Source organism: Erithacus rubecula (genome assembly GCF_903797595.1).
Source record: "Erithacus rubecula genome assembly, chromosome: 18".
Taxonomy (NCBI): Eukaryota; Metazoa; Chordata; class Aves; order Passeriformes; family Muscicapidae; genus Erithacus; species Erithacus rubecula.
In genome coordinates, this window is record NC_136670.1 from 6,017,287 (window position 1) to 6,044,742 (window position 27,456).

The window sequence follows — 27,456 nt, forward strand, 5'->3', positions numbered from 1 at the left end:
GTGCAGTTGGTGGGGTTAGGGTGGGTTTGGGTCCTGCAGGGATAGATTCTCATAGAAAACCATCCCAGCCAGTGAAGGCTCCTGCAGTGCTCAACTCTGACAGGTTAAGGGGCTGTGTGCCAGTCCCTGGACGGAGTAGTTGGATGCATATTCCTCGTGCACACCATAAATATTTGAAAGTAATGGTCATTGGCAAGTTCTGCCTGCCTCCTTAGCTGATAGATATCTGCTTGGCTCCTGCCTGTGAGATGCGATCTAAAAGACGTTAGCATGCAATATGGATGAGTGTGATTGCTACACAGAACGTTACTGCTCCCTGAAATTGGACTTCTGATGGGGTTTTTTTAATGCTCAAATAAAATAACTGTCAAATATGTTATCAGTCTCTGAGGAGACTTCCCCCTCCCCATTTATTCTGGCTGAAGGAATGTGTTGCTGTCCCTGCTTTTTAAAGATAGAGCTGGAGAGTTTAGCTCCGTGTTAGATGTAGATGTTTGCTGTATCTCTTAGTTCAGCTGTGCAAGTCAAACCACTGAGATGCATGGCTGTGTTTAGGCAACTTGCTTATGAATTGCAAGTTTGTGCTGTGAGAGGACAAAAAAGAAGGCTCTTTTATTTACAAGAACAGAACAATAATTTCTGAATCCTGGGCCCAGACACCGTGGAGCAAGCCTTTAAAAATGTATCACCTCTGGAGACTTGAGATGATAGCAGATAGGTGTTTGTGTGGATAATGTAAATGAATCCATGAAAAGAACAAGACAAAATGTTACCCTCTGAAAATAGCTGTTTTCTGGGTGTGCCAGGGGTGGCTGTGTTGAAGCTGTCTGGCCTCACCATCTCGCTGAACCCACAGCAGTTGAGTTCTGTAGGAGTCAAGGTGTGCAACTCGTGAAACAGAGAGACAGGAATGGGGCTTTGGTCCAAGGAGGAGGACACAAAATTCCCTTCTCATGAGAGCTCCTGGAAAAAAGGGTGTTACACCCAATCTGTGAAGGGAGGAGATGAACACCTTGCTCTATATTTTTTTCTGCACAGGCACAGCAGCAAGTGTGTGGCCATTACATGTTAGTACAATCAGGACCAGTCTCACTGTCTTGTAAGACTTAAAAAAAGATCTGATATCAAAAGGAAAAGAAAGGGAATATATGGTCTGTTTTTCAGAGTGATAATTCACAAATTACGTTCAGGACTGATGTGTAAAGAGGAAGGACTGGAAAAAGATTTGGAAGGAAAAAATAAAGCAATGCACAGGAATAAATTCTCAGGGAAGGATTTTAAGAACAGGTTAGAAAAGCAGGCTGTCATGGATGGTGTAAATAAGACTGCTCTGGCCTTGGGACCTGGGTGTGGACTGGCTGAGCTGTGGAGATGCATTCTGACCATATTTCCTGCACATATTACAAGATTTTGACAAGCTGATTCTGCAAACGCTCGCAACAGCATAATGGGATACCTGGCATGCAGAGTCCCAGAAGCAATTTAAAAATAGATTTGGAAAAGAGGTCAGACAAACTCCACACGGACAGGAAAAGAAATTAATGATACATTTTCCCTAAATGTGTCTGCCTTTGCACACTCTGCATGCTAATCTGTAGCCACCAGCAGGCGGGAGTGTGGAAGGGACTGGCAGAGCCACATATGCTGTGTGAGAGGGATCAGCACAGCTGCTCTGCATTTTCTTCATAGCATTTTGCATTGAAATCAGTATTGTCCATCTAGGCATTCAAATCCTGATCAGATTAAAAGCAGACTCTGAAAATCTGGTTTTCCATGCAGTTATGAGGAGCAGGTGCTGTGCCATGAAGGAAACGACTGCGTGATTTACAGAGAGGAAGGACATGGATCTTTGCAAAGAGTAGGTCAGGAAATGCTGCTACCCTGAAAGAGCAGAGAAGCAAGCAGCTGGCAAGGAGCCTTTAAGCCACTCTGAACTTACTCTACAGAGGACAGATTTCATACACCCTGATTACAGCATGCAGCACAGTCTTCAGTCTTCAGAGGCTGCACAGATTTCCTAAATAATCAGGATTAGGAATGTTGTGTTTAAAAGAAGAAGGTCTGGGCAGTTTCAGCCCCAGTTTGAGCCCACAGCTTCTAAGATCCATAGCATGTAGAATATGCTGAGTTGGAAGGTACTCACGAGGATTCTCGAATCCAGCTCCTGGCCCTGCACAGGACACCCCAAGAATCCCACCCAGTGCCTGAGAGCAGTGTCCAAATGCTTCTTGAACTCAGTCTTGGTGCCATAACCACTGCCCTGGGGAGCCTGTTCTAGTGCTCAGCCACCCTGTGGGTGAAACCTTTTCCTAATATCCAACCTAAACCTCCCCTGGCTCAGCTTTATACCATTTCCTCACAACCTGTCACTGGTCATGAGAGAGATCAGTGCCTGCCCCTCTGCTTCCTCTCATGAGGATGTTGAAGACCACCCTTCAGTGTCCTCCAGGATGAACAAACCAAATTACCTCAGTGTTTCCCATAGGGCTTCCCTTCCAGTCCCATCACCATCCTCTGAACTCTCTAATAGCTCAATGTCTTTTTTATATTGTTTTGCCAAAACTGCCCCCAGGACTTGAGGTGAGGCTGCACCAGTGCAGAGCAGGGCTGGACAATCTCCTCCCTTGCTGTGCCTGATTCACCCCAGGACAATTGGCCCTCCTGGCTGCCAGGGCACTGCTGGCTCATATTCAACTTGCCATCAACCAGGATCCCTTTCCTCAGCGCTGCTCTCCAGCTTCTTGCTCCCTAGTCAGTGCACACAGCCAGCTTTACTCTGCATATAAACGTGTCACAAAAAGCCAGCAGTGCTTTACGGGCTGGGCCATCGGTGCCATAAAGCCGGGGGGTGGTTGGTCCCTGCTCTGCACGGGGACGGCGTGCGGGAGCTGCCAGCGCTGCTGCGGGCTCGTGTCTCCCTCTCGCGGCTGTCCCTGCGCTCCCTGATGCCACCTGGTGTGTCCCCGCCGCCACTGGGTGTGTCCCCGCTGCCACAGGGTGTGTCCCCGCTGCCACAAGGTGTGTCCCCGCTGCCACTGGGTGTGTCCCCGCTGCCACAGGGTGTGTCCCCGCCGCCACTGGGTGTGTCCCCGCTGCCACAGGGTGTGTCCCCGCTGCCACTGGGTGTGTCCCCGCTGCCACAAGGTGTGTCCCCGCTGCCACTGGATGTGTCCCCGCTGCCACTGGGTGTGTCCCCGCCGCCACTGGGTGTGTCCCCGCTGTCACAAGGTGTGTCCCCGCTGCCACAGGGTGTGTCCCCGCTGCCACTGGGTGTGTCCCTGCTGTCACAAGGTGTGTCCCCGCTGCCACAGGGTGTGTCCCTTGTGCCACAAGGTGTGTCCCCGCTGCCACTGGGTGTGTCCCTGCTGTCACAGGGTGTGTCCCCGCTGCCACAGGGTGTGTCCCTTGTGCCACAAGGTGTGTCCCCGCTGCCACTGGGTGTGTCCCCGCTGTCACAAGGTGTGTCCCTGCTGCCCTGTCTGCAGCATGCCGGGAGCCAGCTGTGCCTACTGTCCCTTGTCCCAGGCATGGTTTGGGCACAGCACTGAATATTTGATGCTTGTGGCTGGAATGGCGTTTGCAGCCTGTGCTGAACCTTGGTGGGAGCTGATAGCTGTGCAGACAGGGTTAATGTTCATGCAGGTTTGTGCTGCATTGGTGGGCTCAGAGATCCCAGGATCAATAGTAACCAGTGTCATCTTTCTGCTGTCCCTGCTCTGCCTCCTTGCCTACAGCTAAACACCATGTCTGAGCATCCTCCAGCAAAATGTCCTTCATTTGTCCTTGACACGCTGGAGGCATTGCTGACCTCCCTGTGCTCTCCCTCTGCCTTCCAGCCAATAACAGCATTGCATTCAAGTTATGACCAATTCCACAGCAAACCCATAATCTTTAACTCTGTTAAAATCATCCCCATTTGGCTGTGGCAAAGCAGAGCCCGTAAATCATGATTAGTGAAAGCAAAAGGCCAGAGAAGAGATAATTAATTTCGCTTTGCTGTTCAAAGGCTGTGCTGCCCTTGCTCAGTGGAGGATTTGTGCCCTTTAGACAAAAGGCTGACAAGTGTCACCTGTTAATCTTCTCTGTGTGCAGCTCTTTGCAGCGTGAGATGGTCCTGTCAGGGCCCTGCTGGCTCTGACAGCTGCTATTTGCAAGTCAGCTGCAAAGCACTCCCTCTTTATTCCTCTGGCTATTTTTAGCATTTCTCTTTAGATGCAATAAAAAAAAAAAAAAGCCATCTCCTATCGGTGATAGCCAGGTTGTAGTGATTGTTCCCCTGAAGGGAGAGACATGTTGGGCAATGGGAGGGGCAGGGCTTTCCAGGATCACTCCAGTGTGTGTGAAACATCTGCTGGCTGTCATCCAGGGTGGAGACACCACTGTCACCTGCAGCACATCCCTTCAGCAGCCTGTCTCCAGCACAGCCAGTGTGTGGTGGTTCAGCTGGAGAGCTGCTTTCTGGATCAAGGGCAGGTCAGAACAGCTCAGTGTATACAAAGGGCAGGCACAAAAAGTCTGCTGAGCCTGCAGCATGCTCCAGAGTGGCAGGGAAGGGCTCTTGGGAGCATCAGGGCTGCGTTTAAAGAGTCAAGAGAAGTCACAGTGGTCCCTGGAGCTCTTTTCCTCCCTGCTTTAACTGCAGAAAAAACAAGTGAGTGAATGGGAACGGCATGTCCCACCAATCTCACCATACATCTCACTTCACCCTCCCAGCTTCTCTCTGAGCATTTGACAGACAGCTCACCAAGCTGCATTTGAGCAGCTGAAATTTAGCCTATTCTGCTGAATGGTTCCTGCTGTTTTTAATTCACATTCATACTAAATTTCTGCAGTTTTATTTTCCCCTTCACTCTCCCCTCAAGGGAGAAGCAGTAGCTTTCTTGGAGATAGCTTATGACTTTTCCAGACAGAAATTGTTTTCATTCCAGGGTTATTGGCAATACCCAAATATATGTCCAGGAATTGGTTGAAGCCAAGATTTAGAGCTGCTGCTTCTAGTGTCTAATAAAGCAGCACTGCAAAAGGTCAGCCTCTGTGCAATGTAGCAGCCAGTTCTACCAGTTAATGGCATAATCTATTATAGAAGTAATTCCCTATGTCTTCCCTTCCCAGTCAAATATAACAACAGTGGGGAACATTAACTGTCTGATGTAATACTGAGTTTCTTATAGTGCTAGTAAACCCATTAACTAGGGCTGTTATCCAGACTGACAGACTTGACCTTGGCCTGTGTTTCTAAGTGAGCTTTGCCATCCCCCTTGGGATCAGCAGCTTAATTCAAGCAGCAGCTCCACTGCCCTCCTTGTGAGGGTCTGTGCTGGTGGCCCAGCCCAGGTGTCCCTGCAGCAGTGTCCTGCCCTCTCCCTGTAGTTTGCACTGCAGAGCATTCATTGTTTCAAGGTCATCCAGAGCTCTCTGACTTTTGAATTTATGGAGGATAACAGCAGCCTTTGCTTTGCTGTAAACCCTTCCAGTTGCCATTGTTTCACCTTTAGCCCAACAGCTCTTGTCCTTGTGCTTTTTAACACTGTCCTTCATACTCTCCTGCTTTTTTCCTCTCTATCATTTATGCAGGCTGCAGCATCAGCTGCTTTGTTAGCAGGTGCTTTTACTTTCTCCTGAGCTGCCTCAGCTGCTGGGCAGAGCTTTTGCTAGCAGTATTCATAGATAGCATCACAGAACAGCTTGGAAGGGATCTTAAATATCATCTGGTTCCAACCCCTGCCGTGGGAAGGGACACCTCTTGCTAGACCAGAGGAGGGGTAGGCTGGTGTGAGAGCACAGGTGCCTTCTCTCCACACAGGTATAGTACAGAGGAATACTTGGCATCAGTCTTTGATGTGATTCTCTCCCTGGCAGGTAGGAGAAAGTGGTTTAGTGAATTCTTTTGAGTGTTCAGGGACCAGAGGGGTTTCTCTTCTTTTCTGTCCTGCAGCATACAGAGTTTCTGTGGGTGGTCTTCTTCCACCTTTGTATCTTCTTTGCAGTAACATGGCTGGACTTCCCCCTTGAGAGAAGTTGCTCCAAGACCTGGTTCTGGGTGTGCTGTGAACTCTCATAGCCCTCAGCTTCACTGAATCCTGAGTTTCCCCTCCTCTGTCCTGGTCCTCAGCATCTTGCTAATTAGCCCAAGCATCTGTTCTGAGCACAGCAGTAACATTTCCCTGAACGGCTGGGAGTTGTCTTGCCAGATTGTTATTTATGTGCTCGTTCAGGTCACACACTCCCCAGGGCAGGGGCGAGACCTGAGTTTGGCCCATTTGTCTTCCATGAGTTGAAGAGAATAAAGAAAACATTTACCTTCTGGCTGATGATCCATTCATCTCCTGCTTAATCTTGTGTCTTTGTCTGTCAGGTCTCCTTTTTCCTGCACTATTTTGAGTTCTTTATGCACTAGTTTTCATCCTTTTTTGACTCTCTGTGTGCAGCCCAAAATGCCTGAGCCAGCAGGGTCACGGAGTCTCGCTGGTCCTCATGTGCACCAGGGACTTGCTTCTTCCCTCCTTGTATGGGCAAATCATGAGCCTGATAAAGCTTGTCTGGCTCTGGCTCCCTCTTCCTCTGCTTCCCCCATCCCCTGGCCCTGCAGATTTTCCAGCCCTGGGGCTCTCTCTCTGTGTGCACAGTTTATCCTGGGAAGCCAGGCCACAAATCCCGTGCCTCTGCCCTGGTCCTAGAAACAGTGGGGCTGACAGATGCCAGATAAGTGGTGGGGCAGGAACTGTGTGCCCACATGGGGCAGAGTGTGGCCCTAGACATTGGGAATGCACCTTGTGCTGCTACCTGATTCAGGAAACTGTGACAAATGTTAAGCCTTCTCTGCAAGGAATGCCACATAAATGCTGCTGTTTCTGTTGCATCTTAAAAGTATCACCTGGAGTGTTGGTGCAGACAGTGGATGCAGGGTGAAAAAAACACGGAACTGAGGGAAATATACCCAAGCAGAGCCTCTCCCAAGACTGTCACCCAGGATGCCAGGGCTCCCTCATCCTTTTTCACAGAGGTGACATTTGTAAAGATATCAAGGGCAGGTTTTTCCATGCTGATGGCTCAGCAGCTCTCCCTGTGTAGCAGCAATAACCAGGTTTCTCAAGAGTCAGGTTAATGTAGAGGGGAGATGCAATATTCAGTGGAAAAGCTGGGCCATTTAATGCAGTGCCCCTGTCACAGGGAGCTAAGCCACCCCATGAACCCATGCCAGTGACATGTCCTCTTCAGTCCCTGTGTGTGGTGAGATGCTGAGGTGTGTGTGCTGGCATCCTCCTCCCTGTCAGAATAAATAAATATTCCCATGGGGCTGAGAGCAGGTCTGCAAATAGCTAATGAGAGCTGAAATCCCAACCTGAAATTAACACACTGCTGGTTGAATGGGGTTGGAAAAAAAATGTATTTTCTTTTTAATGCCTTTTAAATGTAACTGGCTTGCAGGGGGGCATCACCAAGCCTTTGTGGCTGACTCAGCTGCCCCCAGCCCTCCCCACAGGCAGGGCTCCTCTCTGCCATCACTTGTACCCAACCAGCAGCCTCCTCACAGCATCCTTTGTGAGAAACAGATCTGGGGAGCAGGGGGCTGTATCATTCCGTGGTAATTGCCCCCCTTCAGGGAAGTTTGGAGAAGTGGAGGAGGTGTGTAATTGTGCCTGGCTCTGGCACGCAGCAGGCAGAGAGCAGCGCCCGGCGCGGCAGCGTGGGTACCCCGGCACCAAGCTCCTGACGTGTGGCTCAGCAGCTGTGTCATGGCTTGGCACATGCCTGTGGGACAAGTGTAGGTGTCAAATGCTGGCCCCAAACCTCCTCCTTAACATTTGCAGCAAGTTCTTCTACAACCTCCAAAGCAGCTGTGTGAATCAGGGTACAACTGGGTAAATGTTGATTTGTATCAGTGTACCACAGAGTTCAGTGCTTTTGTGTTGCTCCACGTGTCTTTGTGCAGTGACCAGCACCTGTAGCTTGCCAGGGACCAGCCTCAGTCCCTGGTGATGAGATTTGGAGGCTCTGTCCTCCCAACAGCTTTTGTTTTGCTGTGGTGACTGGGGCAGAGACCCTGCTGGTGTTTGAAGATTTTGTGCTGTTAGCCTTGCCACCCATATTCAGATGTTCTTTGTGCCTACAGTCATGGAAGCTGATATGAAAACCACACTGTGTGAATAGGGTGGAGGCTTCACATGTTGAGCAGTGGGAATGGAACCCTCTGATCAAAAAGGAGATGTATTGCTTTGTGTGTGAGTGTGATAAATAAATAAGGAATTGAGTCCTAAGGGGATTGATGCTTGCCTTGCTCATCTCACTTTTAGCTACTACTCTAAATGGATTATTTCCTCCCCAGAAATTAGTACTGGAAAGGGATGGCTACCAAGAGAGATCCTATAAGCAGTTCTAGGAATCAGTTACCTGAAGAGGTGACAGACCAGATACATGCCTGAGATGGCAGAGATTTTCCTTAGAGAAAATTAATTTTAGCTAAACAAATACTGACCAGCTGGTGACTGCAGCCATTATTGAGCTTTTTGGACAAGGAAAGAGATTTGAAATAGATTCCATGCAACTAAACTGTGGAAATCATCAAGCTTTGCTCAACAAAAGGCTTCTATAGATGTCCTTAATTTCAAATATATATTAAATCTTCTTTAGTTACTGAGTTGCTTTAAAATGCAGATTAACCATGTGCCAAAATGATTTTTTTTTTGCAGCCTGAATTTCAGTGGAGTCCATCTGGCATCTGCTGGGCAGTTTAGTGACTTCCTGGGGAGCATGGGCCCTGCACAGTTTGTTGGCCGTCAGACCTTGGCCACCACCTCGATGGGTAAGGAACACAAGGGGCTTGGGTGGCTTTAACTGAGTCCTGAACAGACAGCTCCTGCCCACCCCCTAATAATGTGTCCAGCTTCTGCTGATCTAACACTGTCCTGCTCCATTTCTCTGTTAAATCCAGTGAGCTTGGCTGAAAGGTTTTGCTGAGTGCAGCAAACATGACATTAGGAGGAGAGCAGCAGCTTTGTGTTTTTCCCCCTCAGCTCTGAAAGGCACAGACTAAAAATGCAGCTAAAATCCTGAAAATGGATCCTGTGGGGGTTTTATTTCTCTCTAAGGCCCACCAGGCTCTGTAAGAGTTTTGTTATGTCCACCATAATTGCATTTTCCAAAGCAGCCTATAGTCCTATGTTCTTCCATTTGGGACAGATGAGAAACTTTCTGCCACAAAGAGTAGGAGACTGAGCCACCAAAGCCTTTTTAGAGGGCTCTCAGTTGAGTTTGCTTTTGAAAATCTGGCCTGGAATCACTGTGGGGCTGCTCCAGAGTAATACAGGAGGAAATCAGGCACATACAGTTTGTTACAGCTTGTGCAGGAGGGATGTGAAGATTGTTTTCTAAACATTTTTGTAACCCAAGGATGCATTATTTTGAAAGTCTTCTATATTTTGACATTTTGGTTTAGGGGACGTGGAAATTGGCTTGCAAGAGCGAAATGGGCAGCTTGAAGTGGATATCATTCAGGCTCGAGGACTGACACCAAAACCTGGCTCCAAAACACTGCCAGGTAGGATGCTTTGATCTCCTGAAGTACTTCCCTGAGCCCCAGCCTCCCAAGGTGCTTGTAAATAGGGAAAATTTGAATTTTTGCTTGGCAGGACTAAGCAGCCTGTGTGTGGCACTGAAAACAAGGCTGCTTGGGCAAATCTTTTCCTTGCTGCCTTCTTTAGAAACACCTAAGACATGACACTTTATCTTTTCTAAAATGAGCATGAAGATTTTCTTCATATTAGACTGTGTTTCTTTTTTCCAGCTGCTTACATCAAAGCTTACCTGCTAGAGAACGGTGTGTGCATTGCCAAAAAGAAGACAAAAGTGGCCCGCAAGTCGTTAGACCCTTTGTACAATCAGGTGTTGCTGTTTGCTGAGAGTCCCCAGGGCAAAGTATTACAGGTAAGATGAGCAGGTCTCAGGTCTGCCCCTCTCTGTGATCCACCTCTCATGGAAGATATTGAGTCCTGTCATGCTGGTTAATTAACATAGATGGGAAAAGATAATGTTTTTATCAAGCCAAATGCACTAGATCTGAACCGAACAAAAGGAAAGGAATCCCTTTTTATTCATACTCACCTGCCATGTACCATGAGTCCCTACCAGGAAAGGATTGATTTTAAAATTTTTTAAATTCTTTTTTTCCCCACCCAGTTAGGAGATGGGTGGTACCTATAGGTGCTAAATGATCTTGCAGCATGGGTTGCCTTCCTTGTTTGTACACCACACTCAGGGCACTCTGCTTTGCCATCACCCAAACACATCCTACCATTTTCTACCTCTCTTCTGTTGCTGCCATATGTTTTCTGCCATACTCATGTTTTCAGCTTTGTACTTATGTTTCCAGAGGAAAGAGTGATTTGCCTTGTTGAATCATATAAAAATAATTTCTGTCCAATAAAGCCTGGCTAAAATCTCTTTGTAGTACTAATGTATTTAATCCATGAGTTTCTGTTATTTACTTCCACTGGCATGTGAATTACCAGCTAACCTGCTGGACCTTTTTCTTTAGTGGTTTCTCATCTACCTTGATTAGAAGCATTTTCTCCTGATGCAACCAGACTGCCCATTTATGACTGAAATGGAGTGGGACCTGGATTGGTCTGCTCTTGCCTTGTGTGGGTTTCCTTACCTGCTGTCTAGCTGCCAGGAAAGGCACTTATTCCAAGACTAGAATGAGGAACTTGGTGTTTGCTGATGGCCATGACACCAAATCACTTTGTGCAGTGGCTTGCTCCATCTGCTCCTGGCCTAGCATGTGAATTTTTGGTTGTTGATTGACATTCATTGTCTCTCCTACCATATTTTACAGAAAACTGTAGTGTTGTGGTTGTTAGCAGCCTAGGGAAAGAAGCTGTCAGGATTAGCCAGAGATCACTAAATGTCATCATAACCCATCCTACTCATCCTCTCCTCTTCAGAGCACGAACTCACTCTGCAGTCAGTCGCCACCTTTGTCTTGAGCCACACAGGGCCACCTGCAGACCTGCAGCGTGCCTAAGCCCATGACCCTCACTGCATCTGTTCTTCCACCCACTGGTCTCCATCGTGTCGTAAGTGTGATTCAGCTTTCCCTGCTCCTCTGCCAGCTCTTCCATTGGCCCTTCCTCTGTGTGTGTGAGCCATTCTTGGCCATCTGTGCTGCTTGTCCTGTATGTCACTCACGTGTGTTGTGTCCCTGGCTCCTGCCTTGCTCCAGGTGAGTGGCCATGCCTTGTCTCCATCTGCCTATGGCACGAACTCCATGTGCAGAAGTTAAAACATGCTCTTCTCCTCCAACTGTTGGCTTTTGGCCTGAGTTGTTGCCTACCTTTTTTTTTGTTGGTTTATTTTTCCAGATCAGGACCCCCTCCTGCACTTCTCTCCTAGGCCACCTTTTGGTGTGTCCAGGGCCTGTTATATGCCAGGACCAGATTTTACCTGCAGGTGTTGTCTGCAGTCCTGAGAATACTTTTGTGCAGGTGCTGCCCCTGCCCTGCAGAATGGGGTCTTATCCACATTCACCTCTTTTTGATGGTGAGGGGAGACCCAATAACATTAGAATTTGTAAACGTGCTTAAAATAAAAAAGTAATGTCATCAGCCAGAGCTTCACATCACCTGTTGGTAGAGAAAATAATTCTGGTCTTCTCAGGCTGTAGTAAAGTTCCAGAAAGTTAGATGAATAGGATTGGTCAGACCTGTGCTTCCCAAAGAAGTGTGAAAGTTGGAGGATTAACTGTGCTCCCCCTTCTTGTCCCTAAGGTGATAGTCTGGGGAAACTATGGACGCATGGAGCGCAAGCACTTCATGGGAGTCGCCAGGGTTCTCCTGGAAGAACTGGATTTGTCCACTTTAGCAATTGGCTGGTACAAGCTCTTCCCAACTTCCTCGATGGTGGATCCCACTACAGGCCCGCTGCTGCGCCAGTCCTCACAGCTTTCCCTGGAGAGCACAGTGGGACCCTGCTGTGACAGGTCTTAGTGAGTAAGGAAGGGGGAACTGCTTTTGTTTTTTAAACATGCTGTCAAGGTTTTGTTTGCTGGAACTCTGACCTCAAGCGCAATGCATGTTCAATCAGTTCTTGTGGAGCTGGAAGAGGAGGATTAACCAGTGACCTTAGACAGAAGACGAGGGGGAGGGCACTGTGCCCTCTCCATCCGAGGAGGAGGTGCCATGGGGCATGAGTCCTAGTTGTCAAATTAGACATACACCTCTTGTTTCACTTCTCTCGCTGTCATTCTTGAACCCTTATTTCAGATCAATATTAACCCTGGAAAGTTGCAGCATTCAAAAGAATTTGGAGGGAGTAAGGAGTGAATTTCTCTTAGCTGTGCGTCTTGGAAATTTCTAATGTGAGTTCTTTCACAAGAAAGTACCTGAAAAATTTAGATGTCATCATCTGGGCTAAAAAGAGCAGGAACAGAAAGTTTAAGAGGAAGCATTAGGTCTTTTTACAATGTCTTTCTTTCTGAGAGGAAGAAGAAGAAAGAAACCTGCAACTCTTTCTTTAGAATCAGTTCCCTGTCACTGAGTCATGTTAGCTGTAACACTGTCGTTGCTGTGTTTTCAAACTGTGCCAAATTACCAGCAAGTGTCTTTACTGCATTACGTGTCTAACACTGCTGATGAAGCATACTTGGTGGGAGAACAAGAAGCGCCTACTTAGAGCAGACAGTTTAAACAGAGTTCGAGTTTAGCAGGCTAATTAACTGCAATTTTGCTTAGAAAAAAACCCCCAAAACACTAAAAGTGGGAACTGAACATCACACTTGCAGCTTGAGGTGTTTTGTATTGTCAGATAAGACATTCTGCAACTTGCTGACTCCCTTACTTGTTGCTGTGCATTTTTCAGTCATGATGTCTTCTATCTCCTGCTTTTTTCCTTCATCTCCTTGATACTGGTACATATCTGCTGGAGATGCTGCCCTTCCTTCCCAGACCTGAAGCAGGACTGGTTTATTCTGCCATAGGAGAGGAAATGGGGGGTTCTGGGGGTGCAGGAGAAAGTTTGCCATCTGAGAAGAAGGTGCTGGAGAGCACATAACCTTCCTTGTGGAGAGAGGGGAGCTCTGGGCAGTCTTGGTACTACACAGACATTGTCAAGTGTCCTGCAAGAGGAGGTGTGATCCCCAAAGTACAGAGAGGTAGTGGGTGAGGAGTGTGATGACACAGTGGTCACAGCACGTGTGTTGTGTTCATTACATGAGTAAAGCACATTTGCTGAGCTGTGGCAGCAGAGCCACGTGCTGGAGGAAGTGCACTGGATCCTTCAGACAAATAAATTATCCAGAATCATAGAGAATCTCCAAAGATTTTCTGTTGATAGCTCTGTTTTGTCTAGTTACTAAATGAGGATTTGGTGACTGCTGTTCCAGAATAAGCTTGTGGAGATGTTTTACCTTGTGGTTTGAAAGTGAAGGTCCCATGTCCCATGTAGGAATGGGCAGATTCTTGGCCTGTCATAGAGAAATACTGAGCATTTATTTCTGCATGTGGACCTCAGCTTTTTTAGAGTAAAAGCATGAGTGTTGAGTGGATGGTAAAAGCAGTTGCTTTTGGTCCTAGCTTGTCTATGACATTTTAAATTATTTTGAGATAAATTACAGGATAGATGCAAAAATTATATAGGCCTTACCATAATCTGTAAAAAATTATATAATATAAAGGAGAGGGAAGGAGGACAAGGGACATAGAATGACTAGTTTTTTGAGTCTTCAGTGGCAAAAGCCTCAACATTTCAGATAAATCTCTTAATTTCCTTGATCAAATATGTCTCTGGCCTCTCACTAATTATTTTTTCTAATCGTATTAGACAATTTCTATATATTAGCTGAAGAAAGTTTGTTGCATGCTGGTCAAACTATGTTGTGGCGCTCTCTCTTTTATTTTTCTTTTTTAAAAAGAAGCACATTTACTGTAATTCAAGTCAGCATCTTTTCCTCTTGGTATGTAGTGAGTACTAGGCAATATTGTACAATATGTGTATGAACTAGAATAGATTAGGTAGATTTAGTGGTTTGTAGCACTGGATCTTTTAATAACTATGACTTTAAAAGGACTGTGGGGAGCTCCAGGTACATGCCAGACTTGGCAACAGGGCTTGTGTCTTAAATTATGCCAAAAGCTTTGTATTGGTACTTCGTTTGGACATTATCTACCAGTAAGAGCTAAGTTAATCCTGAGTTTCCTGTGTCCAGTAAGATGAATGCAGCATTTCTGCAGTTTTTAATGGGGAGTAGGAGAGTATATATGCCAAAAATATTTCCCCAGAAAACTTTGTTTAACGACTGTCTGTCAAAAAGCTCAGTTCCTGTGTGCCTGGCAGATGCAAGGTGTCTCTGTTTCCTGCCCCCCTGAAAGCTCTGCAGGCTCAGTGATGACCAATTTAATTACATGGACTCCTTAACACCAAGGACTATCTTCCATCTGGTTTTCATCATGCTGAAAGGTCACTGTCAGGGTAAAATAAAGAAGTTATGGTTCTAGTTGTGTTAGTTTTGTTAACATCTCCAATTCTGTAATTTGGAGGCAGTTTCACAGTCTGCTGTGTCCTATTTTCTTCTGCATTTTTTACATGGTTGATTGTGGTCCAGTGCTTCTCACTTTTGTTTTACTCACTCCAAGTGCAGTTTCTCCCCAGTAAGTGAGCACTGCAATCCCTGGCTGCCAAGCACAGCAGACTCACAGGAGCCCTTCTGTGAGTGCCCACAGGACACAGAGTGAGCCCAGGGGACTTGCAGGCTACCCTACAGTTGAAATTCTTGCTTCACTCATTTGTGTGATTCCTGCACTGGGCCATGGTGTTTTGTAGTCAAAAAAGAACTATTGCCCATTGATTTAAGACTCCCAGTGTAGCATCCAAGACAAGTCTCAGGCTTGGAATAGCCTATTTTTATAAAGCCTAACCCACTTTTCTCCCAAAAATTTGGCTGGCCAGTTTCTGTCTAAGGTGATGTGATGTGAGAGTTGGGATTACCTGTGTGGTTGTGTATGAAGCAGCATTTTGCCATAGTGATGAGCAGTGAAAGCTGAACTTTTGTCCCCTTTGCAAGTCCTGGCTGAGTCTGCTCCTGTGCCTGAGTCTTGCTGTTGGTTACAGTTAGGGAGAGAGAGAGGAAGAGCAGGAGACTTCAATAAAAGGAAAAAAAAAAAAGCTTTTGTGGTATTTTTTGGTTTGTGAATGATTATGAGGGATGAGACTGAGGAGAGATAAATATCTGCCCAACTCAGCATTGATTCTCTGTTCCTGGTGAATGAACTGCTACATTGTAAAGGTAATGGGAGCACTGCTGGCCAAAAAAACCATGGAGAGCCAATCCCTAAATGTTCCCTGCATTATGGGAAACAAAGAAATCCTGATGCTGAGAGCAGAATGATCTCTCCCCAGTGGGAGTCCCCTGCACACAGGGAGGGCAGCCTTGCACCTGCCTTTGTCCCCTTTGTGCTCTGAGCAAAAAGCAGCTGTGACCATGGTTGGTCCTGATTTGTTCAGGCAAAAAAAAAAAAAAAGTTATATTTTCCCAGTCTCCTGGTGTTTCTTTCCCTTTGCCCCAACACAGCTGGGATGGGCAAGGTCCTCACTCTGCAGTTCAATCCCTGGGTCCTCATCCTGCAGCTGGAGCTGCTGGAGCATCCCTTTGCACTGCAGGCACTGTGGGCAGGGCCAGCATTTCTTGACCATGGATTGTTTCAAAGGACACTGCAGAATTATTTGCTTTGAATGAAAATATATATTTATTGTTCCTAGCTACCAGATCCTTTATCATTGTACTGTTCTAAATTTGCAGATGTTCTGGAGTATGAATATCACAAGTTCCTGTAAAGGAGCTGTTTTTAAGATGTTGAGGCAGTTAATAGAATCTCAACCTAAGCATGTTTAGTAATGTTTAGACAGCAAGACAACTTTTTTATGAAACTCATTTTAAGTTAGTTTATTACATGCTGTTGGTAATATTTTAAAACAGGAAAAATATTTTTCTTTAAAGACAAAATGATATGTATGTTTTTTAACAGGTAACATGATTTAGTGTTTTCAAAAATGTTTGATGTTCTTGGTATGAAGTTTACTCATTCTTTTGATTTCTATGTTCCTTGTTATATTTTATCAACTTTTTTCCAAAAGAAAAGAGGCATATGTAAATAAACACCAGAAAAAGAGTCCTATAAGAAATTCTGTTCAAACTGGCCATAAAATTATAAGTAAATATTTGTTATTGTTCATTAACTCTCAGCTACTTTGTTGAAAGAATCGATGTTGTATTTTCAAGATGAGAACTACTTAGCTAGTTTTGTCATAATCCTGTACTCTGTATAAAAATCTTTTTATAAACAAAGTCTAATAGGCTACCAAGCAATAATATATTCCATTGGGTGTGCACAGATTGTGACTTGCAGGCTGTAGTACATATTGTTGATACAGTTTATAATTGTCTTCAATCTCAACAACATCACTTTTGAAAAAGATCCATATTAACTTTGATTGTAAAAAACACCAACTGGGCTGTTGCCTTGTGAGATATATTCATCCTATAGAATTCTCTGTGAGTGTCTGTGCCCATCAACATGAGATCTCTCTTAGGTGAAGAAAGAAACAGCTGTAGGTGACTTCATACTACAGAGGTGAAAAATAGTTTCAGTATAAACTTCATGACTGTTTCAATCTCCTGTTTTTCTTAGGCTATCTAGTATTTGTAACTTGATGAGAATGGTTCCCACTGCCATTGTAGCCCTGATAAAGCAAAAAAAGCCTTTGCACTCTGGGGCCAATTCAGTTCTGCCTGACAGCTGCCTTTTTCCTGAGATACCTGGGGCAGGCTAAAGGGAGGGATTTTTTCAGAGCAGCAGCTTGGGCTGCTCTTCTTTAAAGGCTCTGTGGGTTATTTTGTCCATTTCATAGGTGGTATTTGTCCATATTGTTAGAAACTTCCACCCAAGGCAGAGAGGTTGCACCTTTGCAGGGGACCAAGATGTAAAACAGGCACAGGCTGTTCTTTGCCTTTCTTCAGAAATTTGCTGGTGCTGGGCTCTCTGATTTTTCCAAAAGGGCAGGATCAGGATACTGGATTTTAAGTCAGCTCCATCATTGCTGCAGTGCATAGAATAAAAGAGCTTCAAAGCAGCATCCCAGTCCATTGCCTGTGGATTCCTCCCAGCAGTTCCCATAGGACAAGTGTCCGTGTTGTTCCCAAGATTGCCAGGCTGTGCAGGCAGCAGCTCCCAGTGGTGCTGGGAGCCCCAAGGAATACTGGAAGAATTCCTGGTTTTTGTGAAATGCTTTGAATAGAGGGAGAGGTGTGAATGCAAAGTGCCATCAGTAGAGTGGTCCAAGGTTTATTGTGACCTGGAGGGAGCATCTAAAATGAAATTGCAGCTGCCAGATTTGAGCCAAGCATTTAGAAAAGAGGATGATCAGTGAAAATATAACAACCAGTGAAAGGCTTTTTGTGTTTCCCCCAGTGCACACCAGCCAAGGTGTGTGTCTGTGAGTGGGGCAATTCCACAGGGAGCTTGCAGGTGATTAGGTGTTCTCAAAATGTGGCTTCAGCTCTCACTGCCAGACTCCTCTGCTCAGTGGCCACGTCCCAGTGACCAGGCAGCCTCACATCCCTCCCCAGCTGCTCACCCACAACAGCAGCATCTCTCTCATCCCCAGGGAGCCTCAAGCTCTTCCCACACTACAGGCACCCTCTGCCCTCCCTTCCCCTTGGCAGCTGCTCTTACCCTGGAGGAGGAGAGGAACTGGGGAGAGTTTCTTTGTAGCATTTGGTTCTTTGCACTTTTATGGCTGAAACAGAAGGACCCTGCACCAGCCCTTTCCAGAGCACCAGCAAACAGAGGTGATGACCCAAGGACTTTCCCTTTGGGACTTTCCAGTAGCTAAAATGGCAACCAAAGCAGGATTGTTAATCCCAGCTTGGCCAGGTCCATGGGCAGCCTTGGCATTGACTCTGGGCATGTTATGTGAGCTGAGCTCCTGTGTAGGGGCAGGGAAAGGCTGTGTCTGGCATGTGGGCACACACTGAGCCATGGTGGGAGCAGAACCAACCAAGGGAATGATTGAGGCACACCTTGCTGAAGCCATCCCAAGAGCTGGTTTTTCTAGTTGCTTGGGCACCAAATGTTAGGTTATCTGCCCACTGAGACTCCAGGTCCCATTAAATGCCAGCCTGCAGCTTCAGCAGGTTTTTTTATTTGGGGCTCCTGATCCAGTGCTGCACACTGGTCCCTACTTTGGTGATCCCATCTTCTTGACCTGGAGCTGGTTTTGGCTTTGGAGGCAGGGCAAGGGAGGTTTGGAGGGTGAATCTTAGGGCATATTTCCCTAGCCTCACCACACTGGGATTGTCTTACTCCCAGTCCCTGCAGGCTGCTCCCTGCATGGTGCAAGGGCATCCCGGGGATGCAGTGCCTCCCCTGAGACCCCCTCACACAGCACTGCCATGGCCTGCCACCCAACCAAGGATGCCCATGTCCTGACAGTGTTTTGTAGCAGTCCTGCCTTCAAACTCCTTCCTTTGCCATCCCTGGAAGGAGCCAGGGCTCTTCTGCAGGGGCTCAGCAGCCCAGGCAGGCAGGATGTGCCATTAGTGTGAGCCAGGAGAAGACAGGGAGCTGCCTCTGAGCTGGCCAGGGAGAAGGGGAGCTTTTCTCTGCCTTCCCTTTGCTTTCCCCAGCACCCTCTGCTCTCTGCATGGGTCCCCACTTCCCTCTGGACACGAGGCCTTATTCCAGCCCTTGGGGACTGAGGCTGCCCACGGCATCTCTGCCCTGAGCATCCATCCCTGCCCGCAGGGAGCCCCAGGGCGTGCGGCAGAGCTGGCCTCTGCTCGGGGACAGGGCCCCCAGCCCATCCCTGCTCCCACCCCACTCTGCCACCCTGCTGCAGCTCTGCCTTGTTCCCCTCTGCCAGGGCCTGGCCACTCTAGGGAAATCTGCTTTCACAGGTTAAAACCTTGTTACTTCATTAATTGCTCCACAAAAACCAGTAAAACTGCAGGAGCACTACAACACTCCTCATGCTTTTCCCTAGGAGTGGGGGCAGCTGAAATCTGCTCTTTTTGGCCTCTGTAACCCTCTCCAAAACTTTCTGGAGGTTTTTAATATCATTTGGTGAGATGTAATCTCTGTGGAGCCAGAGGGAACACAGGCAATGGAGCTGGGCAGCCTGCTTGCCCAGGTGGCAAGTGGCCTGCAAGGTGCCTGGGCTGCCTTGGGTGGAAGGTGGGACACTGGCCACTTGTCTGTAGTCAGGAGAGGATTCTGCTATACTTTTTTCCTGTCTGTAGGTTTTATTCAGACAATATGTAATGATTGAGTGATTTACAATTCAGTGTTAAGCTAATGAAAACGTTGATAATGGTGATAATAAAACCTTTTTTTTTTTCCTACGGTGTGCTGGAGGTTTTCTGTGGAGTGTCTCTGCCCTCTCTGTTGCCACCACCATTATCTTCAGTCTAGGATTTCAGCTGGACCCCTCCTTGTGCCTGTGGAGAATGAGAGCAGCTCAGCCTGGTGTGTGCTCTTCCCAGTGCTCTGTGAAAGGGCTGTCACTCCAGCTCCCTCAGTCAGCCCCAGCTTCAAACCTGCATTTCTCTGAGCCACTTCTGGCTGTGGGCATCTCCAGGCACAGAGCTGAGCTTGCTCCCACTTGTGCTCTGCTTACCACCCCAGTCTAAACCTCCTGCTCCTGTTTTCTTTCCAAGACCCTTCATGATCACCCCTGGTCATTCAGGGGTGATTTTGAAACCCTGGAGGATGAAGACTCTTCTGGCAGAAATAAATTATCCCTGGTCCAGGCTGTTGGGAACATCAGTGTGGGTTCAGGGGAGTCTGGGACCCTCAGATGTTACTGAGTGTGCAGCTGCTGCCTCAGGGACCTGGAGCTGTGAGCCCGTGGGTGGGAAATGTGGGGGGATCCTGCTAGAGGGGTCTGTGGAAGAGCTGGTGGTGCTGAGAATAGGCACCATTCTCTGGGAATGTGGGAATGAGGGATCAAAAAGCCCAAGTTCACTAAGAATTTCTTAAAAGGTGTTTGTCACCCTTCCAGATCCCTCTGCAGGTGATCAGGGTGAGACCAAGGAGCAGCTTCCCACCTGCCCCAGCCACAGCCCCTGGGGGAGCAGTGATGGAATGAGGAGGAGGGTTTCTCTGCAGAGTCAGGGGGCAGCCCAGCATCTCCCACCCTCAGACCACCACCAGCTTCCCAAGCAGGGTGGCACTCAGGCTGTCACTCAGCAGCCTGGCAGTGCTGCCTGGAAGCTCAGGCCACATGGAAGCAGCAGCAGCCAGAGCAGGTGCCCAGCTTTCTGCCCTGTCACCCACCAGCAGCACTGCCCTCCAGGGTGTGGAGGTCACACCCCTGCCCTGCTGCCTCTGCCAGGCTGTGCCTCTGCATGGCTGCAGCACGGGCTCTGTGACACAGCCATGGAGCCACTGAGCTTGGGCAGTACTGTGCTGAATCCAGAGGGACAGTGCACGGCTGGCTCAGCCTCTGGATTCAGGTTTTCTCCCGCCTCCAGCTCCACTAGAGGTGGATTTCACCAGGACAATACCATGCAGGTCTGACTTGAGCAGGAATTGAAGACCTGCTACTTTCCATAACAGTGGATGAGGGTGAGAGGTGCAGCTCCATCTTGGCCACTGGGAGGATGTCTGAGGCTCAACGTGGAAAGAGGGAGATTTCCATCTGCTCTGCTCTGATGGCAAAGGGCAGCACAGCACAGCCCAAACCTTTGGCTGAAATCTGTGGGGAGCGTGGGGGAGATGGGACATGGCAACAAAAGGGCTGAGCTGGTGGGATCAGCATGGAGAGACACACTGAGGAGCTGAGAAGCCAATCAAAGTGACACACTGAGGAGCTGAGCAGCCAATGAAAGCCTCATTTTTAAGCCTGTTTTCCACGCTCACAGCTTGCTTTTCCCACCCACCCCTCCTCCCCCTTTCTCTTCAAACCAGTGCTCACCCAGCTGCTGCAGATCTGGGCCCACTGGTGCAAAGCAAGGCAGTTGCTGGAGACCTCCCAGCCCTGGGAATGTCACACACCCCAAAGAGCCTGGGGAGCACCCAGGTGAAGGTGTCACAAACCAGTCCCTGGTGGCAGCACCTGCTGTCTACCTGCGTGCCCAGCCTGCCACAGGGAGCCAGCCTGGGGTCTGGGGCTTGAACACATCCCTTTGCTCCTCCTTGGGACAAAGAGTCAACCACCACCAGATGGATTCACCTTTTATTAAGCTGCCATCCAGAACAAAAGGAGGAGAGTGCAAAGCCTGCCCTGAGACCTTCCCAGTGCTGGCAACTCTGCATGCCTTCCCCACCAGGAAAAGGGGCTATTTCTCCACAAAAACCCCCTCAGAGGGTATTTTAGATAGAACTGAGAGTGAAAATGTCCCTTACTGGAGAAATAAGAAATAAAATAAATAGAGCTCCTACCACTGTCAGAGCCCTGCTTTCATGCAGATGAGACAGGATGGACAAAGGGGTCACCTTTGTCCCACAGGGGACACAGGGGGATGAGCGTGGATGGGACCACCCCCATGTCAGATAACCCCAGCAGCAACAAGCACAAGCCCATGGGCTCACAGGGTCTGGGAGGAGGCGAGGAGCCAGCACAGCTGCTGGGCTGCCAGCTGGAGGAAAGGTGGGGAAGGAAGGGGTGGTTTTAGCTAAGAAAAAAAACCAATCTCCTTAGGACTAAGCCCTTTGCAGATGACTGTGTTGATCAGGAAGGCTCTCCATGGGGCTGCCCCTAGTACAGACTGGGCTCAGCACAGAGGAGAGCTGGGACTGGGCTGAACTGGACTGCAGGAGTTGTTTCCCCTGGGAATGGGGCACAGTGTCCCTGAAGCCGTTCCAGCCAGGAGGACCTGCCCATGGTGGTGAGGTATAAGAGGCAAGGTGTGCTGGTGGGCAGGTGGGTGAGTGCATGGGCCTCCAGCTTCCAAAAGCACTGAGCCAGCCCCAAACCCGAGCTCAGACCCAGAGGGCTGCTCTCAGGAGATGAAGTTCCTCCATGGAGCTGTCCCCGTGTGCTGAGCTCCAGGACTGCAGCCCCTTCCCTCCTGCCCACCTCTCCCTGCCCACCCACCAGCTGCAAACCTGCTGTGTGGCACTGACTTACCTGCACCTGCTGGCAGGGAACAACTTAAATGTCCCCAGCCCTGCAAGGCTTGCTCACATACTCTCAGCAAATGCAGCCCAGCTCACAGAGCAAGAGTCATGTGCTGGCAGCAGCCACAGCCAAGGCTCAACAGGGTGGGAGGGCAGCAATGCACCCTCTGGGGAGCAGGGAGGTGGGAGAGCAAACCTACAGCTCACTGGGCTTCACACTGGGGCGAGGGGGGCTCTTGCCAGTCCTAAATGCTTGAACTTGGCAAGAAAAAGCAAAGAAAAACTAACAATGTCATTCAGTGCCTGCAAAAAAAGAATCATTATCTCCCAACAGTATTTAGAGTCTCCTGCTGGGGAGAGGGAGAGGAACAGAAGAAATGAGTAAGAAGAACCTGCCATCCCTGTTCTTAATTTATCCGTGTAGTAAGAGTGGAGCGCTCCTAGATGGATTTCCTGCGCAGCCGGGGGTGCTGCCGGCAGCGAGGGCTGCTGGAAGACACCGTGCTCCCCGGGGAGGAGCCCGTCTGCCCCCGCGTGCTCAGGGACACCTCGTCGATTTTGTAGGAGATGGAGTTGTAGTACACAGGGTTGGTGTGGCAGCTGAGGGTCTCGGGGTGGGAGGGCGCGGGGCTGCCGCACACCTGCGGTCTGTAGCACAGGCAGGTGCAGAAGGACGGCACGGCCGCCGCCGACGCGGCCGACTGGCGCCGCTGCCGCTCCGCCTCCTCCTGCACCAGCGGGATCAGGTTCATCTGGCTCGTCCTGTCCTCCGTAGGGAGAAAAATGGCATTGCTGCTGCGGCTCTCCTCCTTTGGCTTGAGGAGGATGTTGTTGCGGGCTCTCCTCAGCGAGGCTCGCTCCTCGGCGTCCCGCCGCTCGTCCTCCGAGTTCATGGTCAGGAAGCGCAGCACCACCAGGTTGAGGAAGGCGCCGATGACCGTCAGGCCCACCAGGATGTACATGAAGCTGAAAGCCACGTACGGGGGCTTCTTCTGCAGAGCCTCGTTCTTCTGCAGAGCCACAAAGTCTCCAAAGCCGATAGTGGTCAAGGTTATGAAGCAGTAGTAATAGGCATGGAAGAAAGTCCAGCCCTCAAAATAAGAGAAGGCTGCGGCGCCGATGCACAGGGTGCCCATGCAGGACAGAAAGCCCACCAGCACCATGTTCTCCATGGAGACATGGGTTGTCCTCATGCCCAGACACTTCTTGATCTTCTTGAGCAGCAGCCTCACGACGGTGTTCATGCGCTCCCCCAGGCTCTGGAACATGACCAGTGTCAGGGGGATGCCCAGGATAGCGTAGAACATGCAGAAGACTTTGCCGGCGTCTGTGCCGGGAGCAGCGTGCCCATAACCTGTGAAGGACACGGGAAAAAGGAGAGGTGGTGTCAAGCCCTCACTGGGGTTTCCAGTGAGGCTGCCCTGTGACCAAGAGGAGCAGTAGAAAAATGGGGGAAGGATGGAAAATGACTCAGTAACAGATCTGTAGGCAATGCTGGTGGGGCCATGGGATGCCCATCCTTTGGGATGATGGCATGTTGAAGTATCGTGTAGGCAGAACCTCGTGTGACCTCTAAAGAGAGAAGGCACCCTCCTGATAGCCCCAGTGCCACAGAGGCTAAGAGGAGGCCTAGAGCTGGACTGGGGTCTGCAAGCCTCCTGCAGCTCACCAATAATTCAGAGGCCATGAGGCTGTGCCAGTGCCAGGTGTGCAGGGTAACCTGAACCCCACAGTGAGAAGGAACAGACACTTTGCAAGATGCTGAGACCAACAGCATCAGATCACCCTGAGGGGAGGTACAACCCAGCCAGGACCATCCACAACTACCCTTGCAGAAGCATTGCCCCCTCCCCTGTCACCTGCTCCTCCTCCTCCTCCCAAGCTGTCCAGTGTCACATGCACATTTGAGTCTCAGCTCTATGAGAACTTGCTGTGCAGCCTATTGGACAGGAGCCAGAGCCACCCTACAACCCTGTGCTATAGGGACAGGCCCCACAGGAGCAGCTGAGTCTGGAAGAGCTTCTGCAGATCCACTCCAGATTTACTCCAGTGTCACTAAGACTCAGACCTAAAGCACACCTGGCTGCTGGGGAGGAGGGGCTGTGCTGTTTTAGATGCAGGGTAGGGAGCATTTATGCCACTGCAGCCTTGTCAGCCCTTTTCCTGGGGACAAGGAGCTCCAGGAGGACAAGGTTCTCCTTGAACACCTTCTGAGATTTAATTTCTCCACCTTGGCCCCAGTTTCAGGGCTGTGACTCAAGGGCACACACAATTACACTGTGAGGCATAGCGAGGTGTTCACTGCACTATGTGGCCTCCAGCGATTCTGTGCCCACCTCAATTACAGCAGCTTGGCAGAAATCAGTGGCCCCTGACCTCAGAGGATGAGTAACAAACTCAGAGCAAGGCAGTCACATGGCGTGGGGAGTAATGGCATCCAAAGGCATCCAAAGGCATCTCAACCTTTCTTTTGAGTTGCTTTTACAAGAAAGTACCAGGGCCTGAAACTTCCCTTCTGAAGGTGCCTGCAGAACAGTGCCAGCTCCTTCCTGCACTGCTGCCAGGCCCTTCACAAATAGCTATTTGTATTTTCACTTTCTGAAGGAATTTGCCTTTTGCATGGAGTACATGGGGGAAGACAGCCTCTTGTTACCCCACAGTCTGTTCTAACCTGTGACTTGGCTTCACCTCAGTCCTTGCTGCCCCTGGATTTCCAGGACACCTGGGGAAGGTGTTGCACCCAGTGATGGAAGGACCAGAGGAGGATAACCATGTTACCCTGGGTTGCTGAGCACACCTCCTGCTCCAGGAAACTCCTGCATGGCACAGGGCTGAGGGGCTGAGGACAGCACCGTGCTGTGCTCTCAACTGTGAGCAGGCAGTGGGACCAGCTCTCTCTGTTCACAATTCACACAACAAAAAATGATGCATTTAATGCCTGCATGCCATATTTCATGAAATAGAAAGCAGACAGGAGACTGCAGTGGCAAAACCTCCCAGTCAGATCCAAGCTTAATAACTGAGTGCAATCACCAGGTCCCAGGCTACAAAATAATACAGTGACAGCAATGAGGATGTAAAGATAATGATCCAGAAGAGCAGTAAGTGGAAAAACAATTGTTATACCCTGAGAGACTGTTGAAGGAGTGTTTGACTGATGGTTTCGAAATGACAAAGGGAATTAGAAAGAGTAAACACAGCCACAGTACCATTAAAACTGAGATTTGGAACACAGCCCAATATAAAGAGATCTAACATGTCAGCGTTTGAGAAATACAGCACCTGGGCTGGAATTATTTATCACACAGGGTGTGTGATAAGTACAGCCCTTGTTTGTCACAGCCAACAGGAAAATCATGTAAATTAAGCTATAACCTGTCAGATGATGATGGGGATTTTTGCTGAAGCCATTCATCTTTCCCTCCTGCTGGGGTCTGACCCAAACCATGCCTTGAGCCCACTGTGGTTTGCTGTGTGTTCCCAGCTGCACAAACCCCACACCCCATCCCATGGGAGTGCATGGAGACCCCAGGTAAGGCCTGTCCCTCTTCCACCTCTTGTCCTCTGGTAACACAGTGGAGTTGATCCCACCAACCCTTGCCCTGAGGGATGATGCTTCCAGATACCAGAGGTATTTCAACCATCCCAAGCCCTTTGGAAAGGCTAAAGTTCTGTCCTGAAGAACAGGAGGCAGCTGCTAGCTGTGCCAGGGCAGGATTTGGTCTCAGGATTCCTCCAAAACACATCTGCTGACTGAAATCCCAGCACAAGCAGTGACACAAGCACAGGATCCCTGTGGACCCCCATGGAATGCCAAGGGTGCATGGATTAATTAAAGTGGATTAATTAAACAATGCTCCACTCCCATGTGGCTAATCTCACCTAAATTAAGGCAACTCTCATTTAATTTAGTTTCATTCTGTCACAACACTGAAGTGGACAAATCAAGGCTCTGGGCTCTAGTGTGGATGTGTCTGTGGGGGAGTTTAATGTGAGTCAATCTCTCCCCTCCAAGCTGGCACCCCTGTCCCTGCAGGTCTCTGTCAGGCAGAGCAGTGGGCAGTGGCTCGTGGCTCTCTTGGCTCCTGAAGCAGGTCTCACACAACCAAACACCCAGAGTTTTGAGCCAGCAAAGAACAATTCTTGCCCAGCTCTTCACCCAGCTCTTCACACAGCTCACAGGCTACAGCCAGGCCCCCACCTCTGCCCTCCCACTCCGCTGCCAACTTTGGCAGCTGCCTGCTCCAGAGGCTCCTGCAGCAGCTCTGCAAGCTGCTGCCTCCCTGGGACACCCTCGTGGCTTGCAGGCCCGGCCGTAGCAGCACCCCCAGGACAGGGTGGCCCCGGGCTGCTCCCGGGTTACCTCGCCCCGCACGGGGCACACAGATCCTACAGAGTCAGCTCGGGGGTGGCCTGAAGAGATGTCCCAGCCTTGCAAGGGTGACACCTGCCTGTGCCAAGCGAGCATCCTCCAGACTGCCCTGGGGCTCTCGGGGTACTGGAGGTGTGGAGCTGGAGAAGAATGGGGTGCAGGCACATAGAGGGACACGGGATGCAGGGGCGTGGGGATGGAGGGACATGGGAGCAGGGATGGAGGGACGCGGGGTGTAGGGAGGTTGGATGGAGGGACGCGGGGTGCAGAGCTTCAGGGATGGAGGGACGCGGGGTGCAAAGGTTCAGGGATGGAGGGACACGGGGTGCAAAGGTTCAGGGATGGAGGGACGCGAGGTGCAGAGGTTCAGGGATGGAGGGACGCGAGGTGCAGAGGTTCAGGGATGGAGAGACACGGGGTGCAGAGGTTCAGGGATGGAGGGATGCCGGGCGCGCCGGCCGGGCTGCCCGCACTCACCGATGGTGGTGATGACTGTGATGGCGAAGTAGAAGGAGCCGGCGAACTTCCACTGGCGACCGGCGCGGTGCGGCTCGGCCTGCAGCACCAGCCGCTCCAGCTCCCGGTAATCGTCGGCGGAGAAGCGGTACTTCCTCCGCAGCTCCCCGCGCTTCTGCTCCAGCAGCCGCTTGCGGCCGCTCTCCGCCTCCGACTCCAGCGCATCGAAGACCGCGGCGCCCACCAGCAGGTAGGAGAAGATGCAGAGGATGAGCGCGGCCGTGCGCAGGTTCTGCCGCTTCATGGCGAGGGGCGGCCGCCGCGCTCAGCCCGGGCTCCGCATGGCCCCGCCGCCGCCGCCCCCCGCCCGCCCCCCGCGCACCCCCGCGACCGCGCACCGCCCCCCGCGCACCGGCACCCCGCACCGCGCACCGCCCCCCGCGCACCGGCACCCCGCACCGCGCACCGCCCTCGCACCGTGCACCGAGCCCCGGCACCGCGCACCGTGTACCGCCCCCC

General features: G+C 49.8%; 3 protein-coding genes across 3 annotated transcripts in view; 1 reads left to right on the plus strand and 2 right to left on the minus strand.

The window, feature by feature from the left end:
- RIMS4 (regulating synaptic membrane exocytosis 4) overlaps positions 1–19,390 on the plus strand; it is a 55,075-nt gene extending 35,685 nt beyond the window's left edge. The window contains exons 3-6 of the mRNA XM_079321954.1: positions 8,691–8,803; positions 9,437–9,538; positions 9,785–9,924; positions 11,766–19,390. Coding sequence (XP_079178080.1) covers positions 8,691–8,803; positions 9,437–9,538; positions 9,785–9,924; positions 11,766–11,984 — 574 coding nt within the window. The 3' untranslated portion in view covers positions 11,985–19,390. The remainder of the gene's footprint in view (positions 1–8,690; positions 8,804–9,436; positions 9,539–9,784; positions 9,925–11,765) is intronic.
- STK4 (serine/threonine kinase 4) overlaps positions 1–27,456 on the minus strand; it is a 258,859-nt gene that overhangs the window by 151,837 nt on the left and 79,566 nt on the right. The gene's annotated exons all lie outside the window — the stretch shown is intronic.
- KCNK15 (potassium two pore domain channel subfamily K member 15) lies at positions 21,216–27,299 on the minus strand. Its single transcript, XM_079321950.1, has 2 exons — positions 26,959–27,299; positions 21,216–23,463 (listed from the first exon to the last, which is right to left on the minus strand). Exons 1-2 carry the CDS (start codon positions 27,239–27,241, stop codon positions 22,550–22,552), a joined length of 1,197 nt encoding a protein of 398 aa, XP_079178076.1. The 5' UTR covers positions 27,242–27,299; the 3' UTR covers positions 21,216–22,549.

Excerpts from the sequence above, each read along its gene's own strand:
- KCNK15 (XM_079321950.1), bottom strand. The coding sequence starts at position 27,241 with ATGAAGCGGCAGAACCTGCGCACGGCCGCGCTCATCCTCTGCATCTTC. Across the intron at positions 23,464-26,958 it reads CACAGTCATCACCACCATCG|GTTATGGGCACGCTGCTCCC; the intron begins GTGAGTGCGGGC and ends TGTCCTTCACAG.